General features: G+C 40.7%; 1 protein-coding gene and 1 pseudogene across 4 annotated transcripts; one reads left to right on the top strand and one right to left on the bottom strand.

The window, feature by feature from the left end:
• Nucleotides 1–3493: 3493 nt before the first annotated feature.
• LOC147497808 (uncharacterized) lies at nucleotides 3494–3835 on the bottom strand. Its single transcript, XM_086563016.1, has one exon. The coding sequence runs from the start codon at nucleotides 3833–3835 to the stop codon at nucleotides 3494–3496; it is 342 nt and encodes a 113-aa protein (XP_086419142.1).
• Nucleotides 3836–8138: 4303 nt separating this feature from the next.
• LOC147497807 (protein transport protein SEC13 homolog A pseudogene) lies at nucleotides 8139–19718 on the top strand (annotated as a pseudogene). 3 transcript variants are annotated; one of them, XR_015195253.1, is made up of 3 exons: nucleotides 8139–8284; nucleotides 8482–9412; nucleotides 19493–19718. The product of XR_015195253.1 is annotated as a protein transport protein SEC13 homolog A pseudogene, transcript variant X1 (transcript). The 3 variants fall into 3 exon arrangements; XR_015195256.1 differs by having other exon boundaries at nucleotides 8144–8284; nucleotides 8495–9412; XR_015195254.1 differs by lacking the exon at nucleotides 19493–19718 and having other exon boundaries at nucleotides 8145–8284; nucleotides 8482–9556.
• The last annotated feature ends 1374 nt before the right edge of the window (nucleotides 19719–21092 follow it).

Raw genomic sequence — 21092 nt, 5'->3', positions numbered from 1 at the left:
ACACATGGGTCAATCAACATCTTATATATACAACATCTTATATATCACATACCACACACAGGCGCATCACATGAGTGGTAGTCGTTCTAGCATTTTCGTTCGTAATTTATTTAGGTGTCATACATTAATGACTCACAATCATTCCACTATATCACGTCAAGCGGTGTCAATTACCTTATTGCACTAAGCTACAATATTTAGAAATATCTCAATTATATCTCATAACCACTTTCATTATTTCACGTGCCTATTGCACTACGCCACACTCCCGTGGGAAAATATTCATCAATACTATACTACATCATAGTAGCATCTCACATATATAATAATGGAGGGTTTATACATTTATTCCTCCAAAACTATTGCATTTAATATATATATATATATATATCCCAACATATTATATAATGTCACAATATCAACGTCAAATCTTAATTAGATAATGCCAACCAAATTTATATCAGCTTCCACAACATTTCAACATTTGATTTGTCCATACAATTTACAACATAAAATGTAGCACAATTAAATAGTCTACAGTCCACAATTAAAGCCCAATATATATATGTTTTACACACTACTCACGTCAAATTATAATTAGATAATGACAAACAACGTTATATAATGTTCGGCAACATTTTATTATTATAATAGTCCATAAAATCAAATATGAGAAAAACTGGAAAAGTCAACATTCCACAGTCAATGGTCAACGGTCAAAGCCAACGGTCAACGGTCAAAGTCAAAGTCGACACGTCATGGTCAACATCAAAGTTAAAGGTCAAAGTCAAAATCAACACGTCATGGTCGAAGTCAAACCGCTGTCATTGTCAAAGTCAAACTGTCGCTTTCCATGTTCGACAAGTTTAGTGGTCATAGCCATGGTTCATGGCTAAGGTCAATGCCATATGGCTCGAGGGCTCATGACTAAGGTAATGGTTCGACCCAACCGCCAAGCCCAAACCTTAGAACCCGAAAAGTCTAAAACCAACTTATTTATTCTACGACCCAATTGGATCTATTTTAAGTTATATGGACCGCCCCAAAACTAACTTGAAACCGGGTCCAAAGAAAAGCAATTAAAACGCCCCAAGCAATATTAGAAACCGCCCAAAATGTTAAAGTGGTTCGCCCAAAAATTGAACTCAAACCGCCCAAAAACTTGAAATTAAACCGGTCCATAAATTAAACAAAACAAATAGAAAAGGGGCCCAAACAAAACCAAAAAGAACTGCCCAAAACTTAACATAAAACCGACCCAAACTAAAATAGATTTTTGGATCTACCAAAAACTCAAAGATTTAAAATCGCCCAAGGCCCAACAGCCTAACAGTGTAGAAAAATAGAATGCGTCCCGAGCACCGGATCGCGTTCTCTCTCTTCTCCCTCCAACAGATCCAGCACCACACCAGCCACAACAATCCGGCCACCACTCCTCCACACACCACCCATTTTTAACTAGGTGGTTTTAACCCCTGCAAAAACCCCTACCACTTTAATTAAGTCAAAAACCTCAAATCCTAACATCCAACCTTCACCAAACTAGATCTGGACACAAATTTCGGCCACCATTAAAGCTTGTTCCAAGCTCCAATCGACAGCCCCACACAATCCAACATCAACAACCCACCAAATCCAAACAAAAACAGTTCAAACGATTTTAAAAACGCATAAACCTCGAGTCCCAAGATCCGCAAGAATGGCGTGCGCCATTAACAAGTCTTAGGGAGCTTCCACCGAGCTTCCCAGCACCCATTCGACAGCCTCATACGCCCTACACTATCCCACTTCAACCCATAATCACTCAACCAAATGAAACCAACCCAAAAAAAATTGAACCGGCGGTAAAACCTCGGCGCTTCTTCGACCGACGTCAACCAACGACCCCAAACAAGTTTTAATGTATCCACAGTGTTAAAAACTACAAACATTGAACCACTGCTTGTTGTGGCTCGCCGCCATTAACGAGCTCAGTTCCAATAAAACTTGGTAATTAAGAACAACAACCAATATACAACAGGTTTTAACAATGCTACAGGACGCCGAGTAATGAACAGTAAAAATTTAGTGAAAACATTGGACAATAAAACGGTTTCTGTATTCTGGTGAAATAGCAAAATAGCTACTCACCACATTTAACAAATTCTCCTACCTTATTCCTCCGAAGTCCGAGCCGTCCGCTCCCATTTGCTTTCGAAAGCAACGAGCTTCAAGCTCTGCCTCCATTTTCATTATATTTTATTATTTTTAAAACCCTATTATCTAGAACAATGTGTTTATATACTTGGATCCGAAACCCAAGCCCAACACAGACTCGGGCCCAGAAAATCAGGCCCACATGTCCCGAATCCAATCCGACGAATTTTTAAAATAAATAATTAAATTAATTAATTAAATAGATAAAAACGTATTTAAAAATACGGGCGTTACACTTCCAGCCAACCTCTGTACTTCCTTCACATTTTGAAGGGACGAGATTTCTACTAGTGATCGAATCTGCTCAGGATTTGCCTCTATTCCGCGGTAAGTAACTATGTAACCCAGAAATTTCCCTGAAATTACCCCAAATGTGCACTTCTTTAGATTGAGTTTTAGCTTATGCCTCCGTAGTATGCCAAAAGTCTCCTGGAGACCTTCTAAGTGTTCCTCTTCCGACATACTTTTCTCCACCATGTTATCGATATATATTTCAATCCCTTTCCGAATCTTGCCTTCGAACATCTTTTCTCCCAACCTTTGAAATGTAGCCCAACATTTTTCAAACCAAAGGGCTTTTTTGTGTAACAGTAGGTACCACCTTCCACTACGAAGGTTGTCTTCTCTTGATCTGGGCCAAATATCAGTACCTGGTTGTATCCCATGGACGTGTCCATGAAAGAGAATATTTTGAAACCTGCTGTTCTGTCTATTAACTCGTCCACCCGAGGCATAGGATAACAATATTTAGGGCACTCCTTTTTTATGTCTGTAAAGTCAACACATATCCTGACTGCGCCATTCTTTTTTGGAACTGCGACTACATTGGAAAGCCATTTTGTGAACGCAACATCTCTTATTATCCTGACACCTTTCAATCGTATAACCTCATTGCAAATCCCTTTAGCGTACTTCGGTCATACGCTCCTCATTTTATGCCTTACAGGCTTTGCATCTGCATTCATATGTAGGTGATGACAAACAAAGTCTTCCTTGATCACCCACGCAAATATGTCCTTATTCTTTGCCAAAAATTATACCAGCTTGTTCTTCCATCCATCTGGCAAGTCTGACCCCACCAATGTAAATTTCACCTCATCTCCTACTCCCAGGTTCACTACCTCAATCTTATCCAAAGTTTTCGGCCCCGGAGGCGGCTTGTATTCTGCCGTCGCACCCGCCTCCTGTAATTGCTATGTTGATCCTTGGTCGCACCCCGAACTCTCCCCTTTTGTTCCTCGGACCATATTCTTCGCAGTCACCTGATGGATATTTTGCGTTGTGACTTGATCCCCCCTTATTTCATAGATTCCCCATTGGTGGGGAAGCGGATTACCTGGTAATACGTGGATGGGATCGCCTTCATCTTATGTATCCATCTTCTCCCTAGGATTGCATTATATTGGGAATTGGTGTCCACCACCATAAATCTTGTTAATACAGTCGTCAAACCCGATGTTACTGGTAACACAAGCTCCCCCATGGGTTCAGTCATGCTGCCGTTGAATCCAAACAAGTTTGTTTGTAGGGCTTTCATCTGATCTTTGTCGATATTAATTTCCTCCATGGCCCCTTTGAACAACAAATCCACTGAACTGCTGCAGTCTATCAACACCTTCTTTACTAGGTAATTACCCATTGCTATAGTGATCACCAACGCATCCTCGTGCGGTGAAATTACTGGCTCTAGATCCTTCGGGGTGAACATGATGTTTTCCACACCCACCGCGGTTCCAACGACTAGCCGCGGTATACTCACCACCTCATTGACCTGCTGTAAACTTGCTGTATTTCTTACCTTGTCTCTGTGTGCATTTCTCCTCAGTGTTTCTCCATTAAAAATGACATTAATAGTTCCTAAGATTCTAGCCAGAGCCGGCACTCTCTCGGCTTGGCGAACCTCAGTGACAAACTACCTAAGCATCCCCTTCTCAATCATTCTTTCCACCAGCCACTTTAAGGCATAACATTCGTTAGTCGCATGGTTCCTGATTTGATAATATGCACAAAATGGTTTCCCCTTCAGCTCCCCTGGTGTACTCCATGGACCCTTATAATACTGTTGTCCCTTAATTAGCGGCAAGATTTCCTCTAACGGCCTATTAAGAGGAGTTTGCTCTATTTCACGATATGGCTTCCTCTCTTGGATGTCCCTCCCACCTCGATCCCCCATTCTCTCTGGTTCGTGGGCCTCACCTCTGTATGATCCCTTTTCTCTTTCCTCTGTTCTATCTTTATCCTTTCGGTCCTCTCTGTCTACGGCCTGCACTGCCTCCCTGCTTTCTTCTGTTCCTTTGCATTCCTCTGCATTATGTCTTCATATCGTATGTACTTTTCCACCTTAGGGTACAAAGCGTGTAAAATGGTGATTTCAATTTTAGACACTGATTCGAGGACTTTAGTTCCCAACCTTAACCCGTGCCGGAAGGCTATGACCGCGGTGTATTCATCCAGATTTTCCACTCTAAGCGTCTTTTCCTTGAATCTACATAAAAGCTCCCAAAGCGACTCCCCTGACCTCTGCTTGATATTGAAGAGGGCTGCTATGTTGACCACCCTCCTTTTCTGGTGTATGAAGTGGTCGACGAAGGCCTGCTCCAGCTCCTCAAATCTATTGATGCTCCACGATGTCAACTTGTAATACCAGTTCGATGCTCCCCCCTTAAGACTGGTAGGGAACATCATGCACTGGAGTCCATCATACCTACTTTCCTGCCATAATGGCATCTGTTGCCAGAAGTGATGCAAGTGATCCGTCGGGTCTCCCTTCCTATCATACCTCTTAAACCTTGGTTGGGTAAACCTCTTAGGTATCTCTGAGTTCCAGATCGAATGTGCCAGCGGGTTCTGATTGAGATTCACCACCACCTTCTGCATGAAGCTTTGGTTCACTCTTTCTGCTGCGCGGTTCACTTCCCTGTCTTTTTCGATCATCGCCTTAACTACCTCAAGCGTGAATCCCGCTGTTTGTTCCGCACCCGGCGGTGGGCATTTCTCATTCTCCCCTGCCACTTCACTACCTCGGGGATCCCCCTTTTCCGCTTCCCCTTGTGTGTTCTCTCTTTCCTTCCTTAGCTCGTCATTCTCGTTCCTCAGCCTAACTATCTCATCTTGAAGAAGTCTGGTGGCGTCTGCCGCCACGTCTGATACCTCTTCCTCCCCTATCCCTTCCATCTTAACACTCGTTGTTTCCTCTACCACCTCTTGAACTGCTACTTTCCTAGGTCTTCCCAATCCTCTTTTTGCTACAGTGGTCATTTTCTATTGACAAGTCCCCACAGACGACGCCAAATGTATTATCTTGGATTACACCCTCTAAACTCTCTTCTCTCTCTCTGGCGGTTTTTTCCTCTTATTTCTTTCTAACTCCCACCCCTCTTGATAACTTCCTCTTCTCTCTTGGTTCGTTAATCTCCCTTTCATCTAGCTGCGTTCCGCTTCCACCGTGTGTCCTCGGTGTCTGCTGCCTTTAGGTTCCAAGGGTTCCACTGATATCTTCAGACGTCATATCTTTACTATTCCGCACCTGGACCACCTGTCCCAAGTAACCTCTCATGTCACGAATATGACCACTACAGAAGGGGATCAATGGGAAGACATAGTTTTAAATGATTTTCGGACCTCAGTGTGGAGGGTTTCGTGGTCTTTGGCTGGAAACGTATTGGTTGTGGCTGATGGGGACAACAACGTAACTCTGTGGAAGGAAGCAGTTAATGGGGAATGGCAACAAGTGACTACTTTTGAGCCATAGAGGTTAGGTTCATGGTTTTTCTTATCTTGCTACTACCATCTAAATGTCATGGTGTTTTTACTACATTGCAGTAGGGATTTTATTAGTTTTGTTAGTGGGTTTTAATGTTATTACTTGCTACTACTTAATCTGAGACTTTTGCTTCCACCAAATTTAGGGGTGAGAGAAAGGAGGGCTATTGAACAGATCACAATTTCCATTTTATTGTTGATTACTTCTATATTATTTGCACACTTGCACCAATACAACTTGATGACTTTTGTTTCTTAACGTTTAAATTCAAATGTGTTGTATTGAGCTAAAACTAATTATGCTTGGGAATTTGGGAGAAAACATGCTTGGTTGGAATAGCATGTGTTTAGTGAATGATGATGCACAATACACTGATAAGGAAGGTATCACCCCTGGGTGTTTGTAGAAAATTAAAATAAAATATTGGACTTTAAAAGAAATTGCTTTCAAAGATGTGGGGGCTTATGTATTAAGCTCGCTTATGAACTATAAGCATAGACCTGCTTTTTAGGTGCTTGGGAAATTTTTGTCCACTTGAGAGATGAATTTATATTTTAAAAATATGTAATGAAAGAGTAGGTATCACCCTGGCTGACGTCTCATTTTAGTGGACAATAATTGAAGTTTATGCTTAAATGCTTTCGTTTAGCCAAATATCTCTGAGTTTCTCCTAAGGCTTACACTAAATAGATTATGGTGTTGTATACCATTCTCTTTTCGCATTAGGTTTTATATATTATTGCATGTGCCACGACACTCCCAACAAAATCCAACAAACTTGTAACGATTTTTCTTGCCTAATGACACTTCATAGGTCATATCATTCAGTTACGTTCTTCCATTTTTCTTGCCTTAATGGCACTTCATCAGTCATATCATTCAGTTACATTCTTAATTTCCAAATTCCTCTGGGATTAAACTTCGCTACACTCCACGTGTTTAGCAACATTTCCAGAAAAGTGACATCGCCAAACAAACATAGAACCACTCCTTGGGCCTATAGTGGCTCATTGTATATGACTTGGCACTCCACACGTCTGGCGTATGGCACTTGTAAAATCATTATACAGGGCAAACTTTACAATATGTGCACATTCCTTTGGCATCCCATATATGTTCAAGCTGTTCAATAGTTGTGTCATTCGTTCACTTATTTGAAAGAAGTGGCATCCTGTATATGCTGAAGCTGTTCAATAGTTGTGTCATTCACTTATTTGAAAGAATTGGTGATTGGCTGAGGGTAACAGTTGTAAAGAGTTTTAGGTTGTGGATTAATTGTCGTTTAATCTTAAAACAAAATGGAGTTACATATTTCTTTATTTTTTACAATAAAAAATCTTGTGATTATATTCTTAGTGATTCCCTTCCTCACACATATATGACTCGTGTTTTTGTTGAGAAGGCTTTCATGTTCTTGTTGATAATGAAAATTGGCGAGCTTAGATGCATGAAAGCGAGGGGGATTCGATGGCTTCTTTGGAAGGTTGTTATCTGGACGATAATGGTTTTATTTTGGTTAAAACAACTCTCTCATTCTAAATTTGTAATCAACAATCAAGCTTCTCATACGGTTTGAAGCCTTCATATTTCACACCAGCCTTAGAAACAAGAACTTGGGGGTGGTTGGTCTTGAATGGGTTATGGATAATGCCCATAAGGGGTGCAAACGAATAGGTTCGGAATCAGATATGCCTGTATCTGAATCCGAATTCGAAAATTTATACCGATATCCAAATCCGACGGATATTAAAATTTTTATCCGAATCCGATTTCGGATAAATATCCGATCCGAAAATTAATATTAATAAAAATTTTATTTGCTTTGAATAATTCATTTTACTACTATAAAAACTATTATAAATATATATTTGTCATTTATTATTATTATTTTGTTATTATAGTTTTATATTATTAGTTTATGATTTTATATAATATTTTATACAATAATAAATAAATAAATAAATAAATTATATATAATAACTATTAATTTTTTAAATCGGATCGGATATTTTCGGATGCGGATATGACAGTATCCGAATTCATATCCGAAACCAGTTCAGACATAAAAAATTATCCGAATCCGAATCCGATATCCGAAATTTTCGAATAATATCCGATTTTTCGAATACAAATTCGAATCGGATTCGAATATTTGGATATCCACTTGCACCCCATAATTAGATAGACTTGGGCTTGAATAAGTTCTGGATCACCGAAGAAAGAAAGAGCCCACGGGATTTTGACACGAGATTTGACAAAACAATCTCAACCTCAACCTCAACAAGAATTCTTTTTTTTATACGTTTCCTCGAAATCGAAGATCAGGTACGAAATTATATTTCCTAATAATTCATTTATATTGTTTAAATCTAATATTATCCTATTATTAATCAATCTCAGATCTCATTACTTTACTAACCGATTTGATACTTGATTTATATTTTGACGCTTGATCTATACTTATAGAGGTTAAAATTGTCCATTTTATTTATCTTGATTGTATTTTATTTATTGTGTTAAAGTTGTGTAATTCAGAAACGAAGATATGCCGGGTCAGAAAATAGAAACGGGTCATACGGACACAGTTCATGATGTGGTAATGGATTATTACGGAAAGCGTATTGCTACTGCGTCTTCAGATACTACGATTAAGATAGTTGGTGTGAGTAGTACTGCGTCGCAGCATCATGCTACGTTGAGTGGTCACCAAGGACCTGTTTGGCAGGTTGCGTGGGCGCATCCTAAATTTGGGTCGCTTCTCGCTTCGTGTTCTTATGATGGGAGGGTTATAATTTGGAATGAAGGGAATCGGAATGAGTGGAGTCAAGCTCATGTGTTTAGTGAACATAAGGTGTCGGTGAATTCTATTTGTTGGGCTCCTCATGAACTTGGGCTAGTGTTGGCTTGTGGATCTTCGGATGGGAATATCTCGGTTTTTACTGCTGGAGCTGATGGTGGTTGGGATACTACTCGAATTGGTCAAGCTCATCCTGCTGGTGTGACTTCTGTTTCGTGGGCTCCGGCTTTGGCACCTGGTGCCTTTATTGGAAATGGATCGCTTGAGCCAGTAACAAAGCTTGTTTCTGGTGGTTGTGACAATACTGTTAAAGTTTGGAAGCTTACTAATGGAGTGTGGAAGATGGATTGTTTCCCTGCTCTTCTAATGCACACTGACTGGGTGAGGGATGTGGCGTGGGCGCCTAACTTGGGGCTTCCTAAGTCGACTATTGCAAGTGTTTCACAGGATGGGAAAGTTGTTATATGGACCGTCGCCAAGGAAGGGGATCAATGGGAAGGCATAGTTTTGAAGGATTTTCAGACCCCAGTGTGGAGGGTTTCGTGGTCTTTGACTGGAAACATATTGGCTGTGGCTGATGGGGACAACAACGTAACTCTGTGGAAGGAAGCAGTTGATGGGGAATGGCAACAAGTGACTACTGTTGAGCCATAGAGGTCAGGTTTATGGTTTTTCTTATCTTGCTACTACCATCTAAATGTCTTGGTGTTTTTACTACATTGCAGTAGGGATTTTACAGTGTAATGGGTATGTTTGTCTGAATAAGATTGTGGTTTAAATATAAATGACTGTTGTATGAAGCTATTTGGTTGGTGTTAATTTCAGTTTTTTTTTTATTAGATTTTTGTTGTTTGTTAGAATGGTTTTTTGTTATGTGGTTTTGAGCTTGAGGAAAAGTGTTATGGATGATCAAGTGAGGTTGTGTGAATTGTTGGAATTGTATAGTTTAGTTTGATTGTTGATTTGTGTGTAAGTTAGGAACAAAATAGGAGAATGTGAATGTGGATCTTATCCGATTTTTGGACGAATTCCCAGAAGAGAAGATTGAGTGATTGGCTTTCCGAATCGTCTCAAAAAGGTTCCCCCCGCTGTCGAATTGTATTTGATAGATTGAAAAAGAATATAAAAAACCTTATGAAGGGATCTCGTTCAGGACTTTTTTGCTTGCCCTGTTGATCGCTTCTTTGACGTCTTTATACGTTAAAGCATTTAAAAGTAAAGGTAAACAAACGCTAAAGGAAGGTCAAGACGGGGAAGCTGACCGTTCGCTTGTAAGCAAATCCTTATCGCTCACCCCTCCTTGGAACTGAGAACGGAACTGGACTGGAAAGCTTGATATGCTGAAGCATCGCTCAAAGATGACTCAAGTTCGACTAGCCCCTTCTCTTCCTTCCCGTACCTTCCAACACGTGTGATACGCTGTGCTCCTACTCTCCCTGCCTAGGGCTGTTTGATCGAAGAACCTATTCCTCTGTTGGTGCCTATCCGCTTGGATCACCTGCTTCAGTGCTTAGATTAGTAGGGGTGGCTTGTGGGATCAGTGGAAGAAGTGCAAAGGCAGGCTTGCGGAAATGACCAAGAAGCTGACCAATAGTCATAGTACAGACTCATGAACCAATCCCGCTCTGAGCTGACGAGAACCGGACTGGTTCGATTGACGAGAAAATGCCTTATCTTATATGGCTTGCGCCTTCCCCTGCTGCCTATCATCCATGCCCCCTGCCCTATCCATGCTTTCCCAGATCCTTCCCGAACCTGCCCTTACCCATCCCGTAATATACCTTAAGGGGGTTAGTTAGGATCAAGGGCTTATCGAAGACTGAATTTCGCTGTGCCTCCATTCTCGGAGAAGTAATAAAGGCTCGGAGACGAGTGGGTAGGTTTTCCGGGGATGTTGAATATTGGATAGCGTTTCTGCGATTGGCTCTCTCTCTCTGCCATTTCGCTTTGGGTAGATACTATTATTCGTCCTCTTATCCTTTCTTTTCTCTCCCCCGATCGTCGTTGGGTGGGCTGCCGGGCTCAGGGGTACTACCTCGGCAGCCCCACCCGTCCCCATCCATGAAGGAAAAAACAAGGAAAAAAGCAAAGCATGAAGCTCGCTGCTCATATGTATTGAACGCGCCTGGGAGGCAAGACTCGTTCAAGAGACATGGGCACCATTCCGCTCGTAATTAGATTAGATAAGAATGACGAACCTCAAACCCTTTTTTTAGATGTGTTTCTAGAACCAGCCTAGAAGAAAAGATAGAAGAGGAACAAGAGTATGACTTATCGACCATATTCAAAGGTGCATAAATTTTATTTGATCTCCTTGCTTCGAGAAGAGGAAAGATCTGATGGACAAGCTATTGAAGATGATAGACTATCTCTGGACAATGGAACCCGTCTATAAAATAAAGTAAATAACCCACCAAAGCGACTTGCGGAGATCAAAAGGGCACTCATGAGCTCTACCTTTTGGTTCTCCTCGATGTACAGGTCGTGGATTCCTAAACCAAACAAGCCAGGGAAGATGCGACCCATAACACAACCGCATAAGGAATATTTCATTGTTATTGATGCCCTATCACAACTATTTATCATTCTTTTTGAGGACATCTTCCTGACCCAGTCTCATGGCTTTCGGAAAGGAAGAGGACGTTTTCATAAATGGGTCAATCAAGTTCACGCTTTAGATTCTTGAATCTAAGGTCTTTGTTGAATTCGAGGGCGAAGAAGACCGAGAATAATCCAATGCCTAAGTCTAGGTCCCAAGCTTCCTCTCCTGCTTATCTGTTATAGGGTGAGTGAGCGTTCGCTTCCTTACTTCCGAAGGCGGAACCCCATTTTGAGTAACCCCATGGTGCAAATTGCTTTCCCTTGCGAAGTAGGTCAGCCCTTAGCCCGGAAGACGAAGCAAGCCCATATCGATAAGCATCACACACGATACCAATCTCTTTTCTAAAAGCGAACAACTACTCAGTGTACTGGTTTTGAAGCCTTCCCTTATTTGAGTATTGCGGAAAGTACTCTCCACTTCATTCAATGAAGCAACCAGTGTTGTAGGAACCGTACAAAACCGCGGCTTAACTCGCGATTCAACTCGAACCGTAAGGAAATCGAGATAACTCGTTAGAAAAACCGGATATTCACAAAACCGTATAGAATCGGAAGCGGTTTGAGTAGAAACCGTAAATCGCGGTTTAGAACTAGAATCTTACGTTTTTTTTGGTTTTTATTTTTCGAGAATCAGAATCTTACTGTTTGTTGTTTGTAATGAGAGAGAGAGATAACTAGAAATCCAGATCTACTTTCAAGTCTGTTTACTTTCATTGCATGTGTTCCCAGGTTGTGTTGAATTCCAGTGTTTGGAGGTTGTGTTGAGCCGCCACAAATGTGAAAAACCAGATCTAGGGTTTCTGGTTAAAGAAGAAGACCAAGTTTTAACGTGTGACGCATGTGTCTATTGACTACTTTGGGCTAGTCAAGAAACATAGTTTACTGGGCTTCTTCGAAATGGGCCCTGTTTTTAAACATACATATTGTGAATGGGTTTTATTTTCATGATACTATTGACTACTTTAGGGCCATTCATGAAACATATTTTATTGGGCTTTTTCCAAGTGGGCCCTTTATTGAACATACATGTTGTGAATGGGTTTTATTAAACATGAGCCAATCTTATTACAACAAGTTGTCCACGACAATCTGTAGGCCTTCAAAGTTACTATAAATTAATTAATTAATTAATTACTATATATATTAATTAATTATAAATCTTATGATTTACGAGTCAATACGATTTGCAATTCACTGAAAATGTAGTTGAATTTAAATTGGATTTGGAAGTCATTCTATGTTATTTACTTGAGAAAACTTGGAAATCATTGAAAAATTCACATAAACTTCATACTTGTATAGGTTTCTAATCATACATATATTTCTTGAAGTCGAAAATACTTTGATAAAAAATCTTACGATTTACGATACGGTTTAAGATTTAATCTGACTCTTAACCTCTACGGTTTAAGATACGATTTACGATTCTACAACATTGGAAGCAACCACTTCAAACCTATCCGTCTAGTCCTTGGAGGACCTTCCCACAACACACACGCGGCGCTAAGGTTCCCGTGGCAACTCAAGCTGGGATTTGAAGCCAGGATGAGCTAATTTACCGGTTCTTTCCTATTTGAATACTAATTCAGTTCCTTACGCTTAGAACTAGAACGTGAGGCATGGTAATGGCGCATGTGTGATATTCTATTGATCCAGTTTAGGCAGCTTCAGGAAAGAAGTCAAGGAGGAGCTAATTTATGAGCTACCGATGGATGTTCTATCGTCAGTGGGAGGGTTGGGGGAGGTGTATTGAGAGTAATATATGGCATCAGTGTTATCTGCCCCAAATGCCCTTTAGTAGCTACTAGAAGGTAAGGTAAGCATGACTTAAGCAGACTCCTCCCTTATAGTAGCAATTCTGACAACGGATGCGGATTATGTAGCAAATGCCGCTAATGCGTAACACATTGAGTTGGACTGCTTTCCTTGAGCAGATAGGACACAGCGCCATCAACAGACATAAAAGCGAAGAAAGCACCTACCCTGGGGAAACTGAACTGCCTTGATCCTCATCTCGTTCACTCACAGAAGACCATGCTACCATAGAGAAGGTAGGAGCACTTTAATGACGGGATAGAAAAAGAGAGACGGGAGCACAGCAGCAAAACAGGCCTAGAACTTGGGGACTACAAAAGAAAAGGAACGAACGAAGGCATAAAGAACTGGAGCAGGAAGACGAGTTGGAATATTGTTGTATGAACAGGTCTATTGGTTGGCTTTAGTAGCTGGAGCTGAAGCAAGCATTCTGCTGTATGAAAGATTCATTCGAGTAGACACGTCTGCTGGTGGAGGTTCAGGCCTTAGTCTCTGTGAAAGGTCCTATTGCTTATATAGGGCTTTATAAATTCCAATTCTACCTATTTCATGGCCTGCTCCATATCTTATCTTACTGCCTTTGCTTTCTGGCAGAAGGCGAGGAGCTTGCGATGCCTTACGTAATAAAGGGCTTAACCAGAGGGAAATAAAGAGTTTCCTTTCTTTTCTATTCAGTGGCGAGCAATTCTATCCTAAATGGTGTAGATTGCTTCTTTCCTTCTTTGCTTGTGTTGTGCCGATGCCTATAGTGAGAGTATAATACACCAACTCATTTAGTATAGTCAAACTCAACATACGACGAGGCTCCTCAAGAGAAGTATAGGTTACGTACTCAAAAATCGTAGAGCTAACAAAGGATCCTGCCTGTAGCTTGTGGCTTTGTTAGTTGGCTTAATAGCTTGCTTGGTCTGATTGTTCATGTTGCTGGTCCCGCTGCCCTTACCTACTAAAATCCCGAAACAAAAAGAGTTTTTCCCTATATATCCTGGTCCCTGTGAAAGGTCCAGTCGATGGGAAAGAATCCATGTTCAAGTCTTATTACCGAGTGCGAGCTCCTTTCTGTGGAAGGTTCGATTACGGGAAGGAAAAAAGAGGTCACAAGGTGCTTTTAAGACCTTTTATGCTTTCCTACGTGGAAAATGAATCAAACCAGTTCTCCCTCGACCTGCTGGTATTCTAGTTATCTACAAGTGTGTGGCCAAGCTTCTAACAAGCAGGATGAAGAATTTTATGCCACTCTTAATCTCTTCGGCTCAGTCAGCCTTCGTTCCAGGCAGGAACATCCAAGATAATATTATTCTCGCGCATGAGCTTATTCGAGGTTACAACAGGAAACACGGCACCAGGAATTGTGCAATCAAGATAGACATAAAGAAGGCCTTTGATTCAGTCAATTGGGAAGCCATGAGTATGATTTTGCAGAGATTTGGGTTTCCTCCTATATTCATAGAATGGCTTTTGATGTGTTTCACCACCCCTTCTTATTCCATTATCATCAATGGAACATCCAAGGATTCTTCGGGTGGACAAGGGCTTGGCAGGCCCAATCTCACCGTTTTTTTTGTCCCGGTGATGGAGGTGCTCTCGGCCTTCTAAAGCAAGCTCTCTCTGGCGGGCCACATTCACCCGCGACTCTAAAATGCCTAAGCCGAGTATCTCTCACTTGTTTTTTTTTCATTGACGATGCTATGATTTTTTTGCAAAGGAGATATGGCATCTATTCTTGCAATAAAGGAAATTCTTACAGTTTTAAAGCTCTTCACAGTTTTGAATATCAACTCCGATAAATCATCTCTGTTGGTTGGGTGTATGTCACATGCAAAGGATCGACTTGGCTACCGCTTTGGGTATACCCCTTATATCTCCGCCTCTTATATACCTTGGGCTACCGCTAAACCTCTTCAAGGCTAGGTATACGTGATTGTCTACCTTTGGTAGAGCGTTTGACTTCTCGAATCTCTAATTGGAAGAATTTTTCTTTGTCAAGGGTCGGTAGACTTGAACTTATCCAATCGCCTCTCATCCTTTCAAGTTTATTGGTCCAAAACCTTTGTTCTACCAAAGAAAGTTCTGGACAATGTCTCAAAGATTTGCAATCATTTCTTATGGTCGGGGCCCAATATGACAAGGAAGATGCATCATGCCAGCCATGAGGTATTAAGGTATTCTAAGGAGCAAGGTGGCCTGGGTATGATAGATGCCAGAACTTGGAACAAGGCGGCTTATTGCGGCCTGATCTTTAGATTAGCTGCGAAGGATGGATCTCTGTGGTCAAACTGGACTTGGAGCCAACATATAAAACATTCCTTCTTCTGGACTATGAAAATACCAGCAAGCTGCTCTTGGGTATGGAGGGGGATTCTGAAGCATCGGAACATTGCTCGGAAACATGTCCGATATGTTATTGCAGACGGGACTGACACCCTCTTCTGGCACGATCCATGGTGCTCAGGTCAACCGCTTTGGGAATCATCAGTAGCGAGACACTCTTTTGCGCTTCCAAAGGATGCAAAGGTCAGCGATATCTTGTCTCAAGGTAACTGGTCCTCTATGGTGGAATCTATCTCGGACAGCTCCTTGAAAAATCGCATCTTGAATACGGAAGTGAATTGCTACCTAGACAAAGATGAGGTTATTTGGACAGCGAGTAGTACGGGGGAATTCTCAGTTAAATCAGCATACGCAGTTCTGCGAAAGGAGAGACAAAAGGTAAAATGGTACAGGGTGGTCTGGGGGAAGCTCTCTATCCCAAAATACTCTTTTACTTTGTGGCAATTGCTCTCAAATTGTCTTCCCACTCAAGACCGCTTGATGCAGAAGAAGACCTTGCACTTCTCTGAGTGCAGTCTATGTGGTATATCTTCGGAGCACTCAAAGCATTTATTCTTCGACTGTCAATTCTCAAAGCAGGTCTGGGCTTCTGTTAAAAATTACCTTGGACTAGGGGAGCTGGTCAAAGACTCCTCGTCAGAATGGTATAGTATTTTCAGGTTATGTCGGCAAAGCACCACCTGTGCCGATATCTTTAAAGCCTTTATTGGAGCTACTGTTCACGAAATCTGGTGCGAAAGGAACAGACGGAAGAGGAAGAACATCTTGTTGACGCCCCAACAGTTAATCTCAAAGATTATGGCCACAATGAAACCGTACATTCAGAAAAATCTAACTGAGGTCAAAGATTCTTACTCTATGCGAGCTCTTGCTGAAAGGTTGGGACTGCATATGATCTTTAAACCTCAGGAAGTACTTTGGTGCAGCTGGAAGTCAGCGGAACAAGGTGCTTACATGCTCAACACTGACGGTTCGGTCCAGCAAAATGGAAGTGGGTATGGAGGGGCCATACGAGATAGCTTGGGGAATGTAGTCCGTGCTTACGCAGGTTGCTCGTCTAGGAACTCAGTCATATACCAGGAAATCCAAGCCATTGCAGCTGGGCTTAAGCAGGCCCAAGAGATGGGTATAGAAAATCTGGAAGTCAACTCGGACTCACTGGGAGCCATAAACATTTTGAAAGGGAGTGAACGCAGCCCATGGTATTGTGCTAATACGGTTGCCTGTATTAGAAGTATTACTCGCTCCTTTGTTAAATGCTCTTTTAGCCATATCTTTCGAGAAGGAAATCAGGCAGCTGACTATCTCTCAAAATTGTATAGATCGCCAGATGATGGTGATGTAGTTTTCTCTCCTCCTCTAGATGAAAAGCTTCACCGTATTATAGAGGAAGATAGGAAAGGAACTTTGTATCCCCGTTTTTCTTCTAATACAGGTTGAGGTCTGCCATAACCTCTAGATTATTAAAAAAATAAAAATAAATATGATTCATTGGGAGGGCCATGAGAAATCCACTTCGTACCTTTGTCTCTATAATCTAAACACTTCTCACCTCTGTGCCTTATGTACTTCCCGGCTCAAGCAAGAGCCACAGTGACTGGAACAACAGGAAAAAAACCACCTTAATCAGTCGAGCAAGCAATTTGAATAGGGATTATGAACAGGTCCTTACCTTGGCCGTTCGATTGATTGTTCTAAAGTCGTTTCGTTGAGTCAAATTGAAAGGTAGGTTTTGTCAGTGATTAAATGGAAAGGAGGAGCGGGCCTACTCTTGAACCTTTAGGCTAATGAAAAGCCAAAACAAAGGCAAAATATCGGCCTAAGAAAGATGGGATTCGGTCAACAAACAAAGGAAATGAAAACACACCCTTCTTTCTGTCGACAATGATGAAACCCAGAACTCTAAAGTCAAGCCTTTCATTGTTCAAGCTCTTGAACATAGGTTGAGTTCATACATTATGAATGCATTCCTATTCAAGACATACTACCAATTCCTTTGAAGCAACTACCACTACCGAAGCTGGCTTGCTTGTTTGGTTATCGGAGGAAAGGTCCTTTTTTTTTATTCTTTTTTTTTCTTAGGCATATATATGTCTTTCCTCCTGTGGGATGAGAGGAGGCTTGCTTTTGGTCGCTCCGCTCAAGTTTCACCTAGTCCTTTTTACCTGGTTCATTCGGATATCCATCTGTGAGTGGTTATAGATATTACATCAGTTTTGTGGATGATTATTGTTGCTTTACCTGGAAATATCCTCTTGCTCGATAATCTGATGCTTATGGTTGCTTTGTGAAATTAAAAGCTATGGTTGAGAATGTTTTTGGTTGTCAAATCTCTTATTTTCAGAGGGATGGAGGAGGGGAATATAGGTATTCTCCGTTTGAGTTGTTACTTGAACAAAGTGGTATTACGCACAGATTTTCTTGTCCACATACTCCTCCGCAGAATGGAGTTGCGGAAAGGAAACACCGACACATTGTGGAATCTGGTTTGGCTTTATTATTTCACAGTAACTGTCCTGAGTATTTGTGGATGGATGCTTTTATGACTGCTGTCTTTCTCATGAATCGGCTGCCCTCCAAGACTCTCTCTAATAAGTCTCCTTTTGAGGTTATATATGGCGGATTACACGTTTTTGCGGGTCTTCGGTTGTGCGTGCTATCTGGTGCTATTCACCTCGAAAGTTTGATGAAAAATCTGTCCAATGTGTGTATTTTTGGGATACAGTAGTCAGCACAAGGGGTACCGCTGCCTTGATCCCTCGTCTGGAGGAGTTTACATATCCCGTAATGTCATTTCTGACGAATCACTATTTCCTTTTGCAGATGGTAAGCCTTTATAGTCGTATAGTCGTAAAGGGCTTCTCATCACAATCTCGCCAACCTTCATAGTGTTTGGCTTGACCCCGGGATCCTTACTAATGCTCCATCGGTCTCCTTATCTAGTGAGTGAGCTCCAATTATCTGTTTAGAAAAGTGCCAATCTGCAATCCCCAATTGTGCGTATCAAAATATAGAAATTGCTGGCATTGGAATGTGCTAGTATTAGGAAATCGTGGACACATAAAGATATTGATGTGCTGTTTTAGTATTTTACCAATGTCTGAGTGATCGCAGACCCAAACTTATGGTGATCGCCTAAGTGTTTGTGTGAGGCACTTTCAGGCATGGTACTGTGAATGATTTTAGCTATTTGTAGGACCTAGGAGCAAAAAAATGCACTTTCAGTCATGATACTGTGTAATGGTTTTACTTGTGTAGGAGCTAGTAGAAAGGATCATATAGTTTGGTAGGTTATTTTGCTTTTATTCCTGCCTTAAAAGAATAAAATGCGAAGAATCTGGTTCCCTGGTTAATTTTCTATATAGTCATCATCTTGTGTAGCAATTTCCTAAACAGTCTGAGGCCTCTTTTCTTTGGTTATGTTGCTTACGGTGTTGTGGTTGTGCCTTGGGGTGTAGCTTGTATACGAACATTGTTACTACTTCTTCTCGTCTAAATAGGCAGATCCTTTTTATGGTTATTTTCGAGTTGCAGAGGAGATCCACACCAAGGTACCAGATGTTCATATCTTTGATAACGACTTTCATTTCAGAGGATGATACTTGATGCTCATATTTCCATAAAAACCTGATTGGGGAGGACCCGACGTTAGGGTTTTGTTTGTAATACCTATCTCATTTTCCTATCTTGTTAGAAAGACAGTAATTGTTATCAGTACAAACTTTTTCGAATTTGTCTGTGACATGTTTCTTGAAGCGCACATTAGATGTTCCATATCAGTTCCTTGCATCTCCCTGTAGACCATAAGGTCAGATATGCTTTTGAAGTCTGTAGTTGGTTTCGTATGACAAGGTCTCAACTCCCAACCCCAAATTTTATCACTTTATAGCCGAACCTCATATATTTCTAGATTGGAGTTTTGAGACTGTTTGCGTTATGTTCCCTATTCTATCGATTTTCCACTAAATTTCATCATTTGTTTCGTGTAGGTATGTGTGGAGGACGATGGAGTGTGATGTCACTCTCGAAGTCCTATGATCATGTTATTATTTCTTTTATGATTTGGTACATGTGTGAAGTTAAAACTGCTAGGGGTGTATATGTTGTTGCTCATACTTGGAAGTCTTGATCTTGTTGCAATATCTGAAAGACTTTGTGTGGAGTATCTGTTTACATCAATGATGAATTGATGAGAATTTAGGCTTCTCTTTTGCACTTTGAAAGCTTTGACATTGATGCATGCGAGGGGATTCTGTTTTGTAGCCAATATGCAGCAGGATTTCCAACCGATCCTAACTATTCTCTTTTAGCAACGCTCACATCTCCTTCTCTTTTAGCAAATAAGTAGAGCAGGGTAAAATAGGAACTTTCCTATCTAAACTCAACCAAAACCAAAAATTAATCCCCGACCCAAGAAAAACCAGAAGAACTCACTGAGATTAGATTGAATTCTCATCTCAATTCAAACTCTCCCCTACTGAAGCGCCAACTTTATTTTGCTGCTCATTAGACGAAAAACTCCAATCATTTGGTAATCTCTAATGAAAACTGGGCTGATTCGTGGGTTTTTGTTTTAGGTGGAATGATTATTTAAAAAAAAAAATCTATTTCTATCTATCTCAACATCAATTAAATTGAGATCGTTTTCTTGGTTTAATTGAAATGGAATTTATGGTTGTTCTAGATTTGTTGAAGTTCCAAGTGAAGTTAACCAATGCCTTTTTGGCTGAACTTGTGTGAACAATCCGTACTCCATTTTTGATTGAATGGTTGCTGCAATTTGCTTGTTACATAAACTTGAATTTGGTTTCCACAACTTTTTTAGACCAGAGAAATTAAACAAATAAATTTGACACTAAGCTTTTGTTCAAAGCACGACCATAGTTCAAAGTTCAATTCTCCATAAGAGGAACTAAGTATATGTGAACAATTTATTGGGTCAAATGACAAACACGAATCAGGCGATGATGAGAACCTATGTTTTTCTCTTCGGTTGGAATCTGTGACAGAAGATATAAGAGTAATCAAAATATTGCACTATAACCCAACCAGCCATGACATAACTATCAAATTGAGAAACGGTAACAATAATTTCGAATCGAACTCGGATTGAGAGACGATAAGATTCGAGAGAGAATGAGTTTCGAATCCAATGCAGGTCGAATCAGAGAGCTTAGAGGAGAGAACGTGATGGAGTGAGGAAGAAGAAGAGTCGGATGTTTTTTGTGCCTTTTTATTGTGAATATATAGAAATCAAATGACTAAGTTACCTTCCCTGATTTCTTTGTTAAATTAGCTCAAGATCTGCGTATTGGATCGGCTATAATCTATTGGACAAGTATGTGAACCATACTACGCATTGGTTTTTTTCAAATCTTTAAACCTATCACTCTAACATTTTTAAAAAACAATATAAAAACATTAGGAGGGGTTGATTCTAATTTCAGTGAACGCTAATTCTAATTTCAATGAGGTGATGGAGTTTTTTGTAAATTATTTAAAATGGAGGGAGCTTATTAGAATAATTGAGGGAGGTGTTTCTAAATTGTAAAACATGAGATATTAGAAATAGCTTATTCGGTTGAGAAG

Source organism: Coptis chinensis, chromosome 5 (genome assembly GCF_015680905.1).
Source record: "Coptis chinensis isolate HL-2020 chromosome 5, ASM1568090v1, whole genome shotgun sequence".
Lineage (NCBI taxonomy): Eukaryota > Viridiplantae > Streptophyta > Magnoliopsida > Ranunculales > Ranunculaceae > Coptis > Coptis chinensis.
This window is presented reverse-complemented; position numbering and strand designations above follow the sequence as displayed.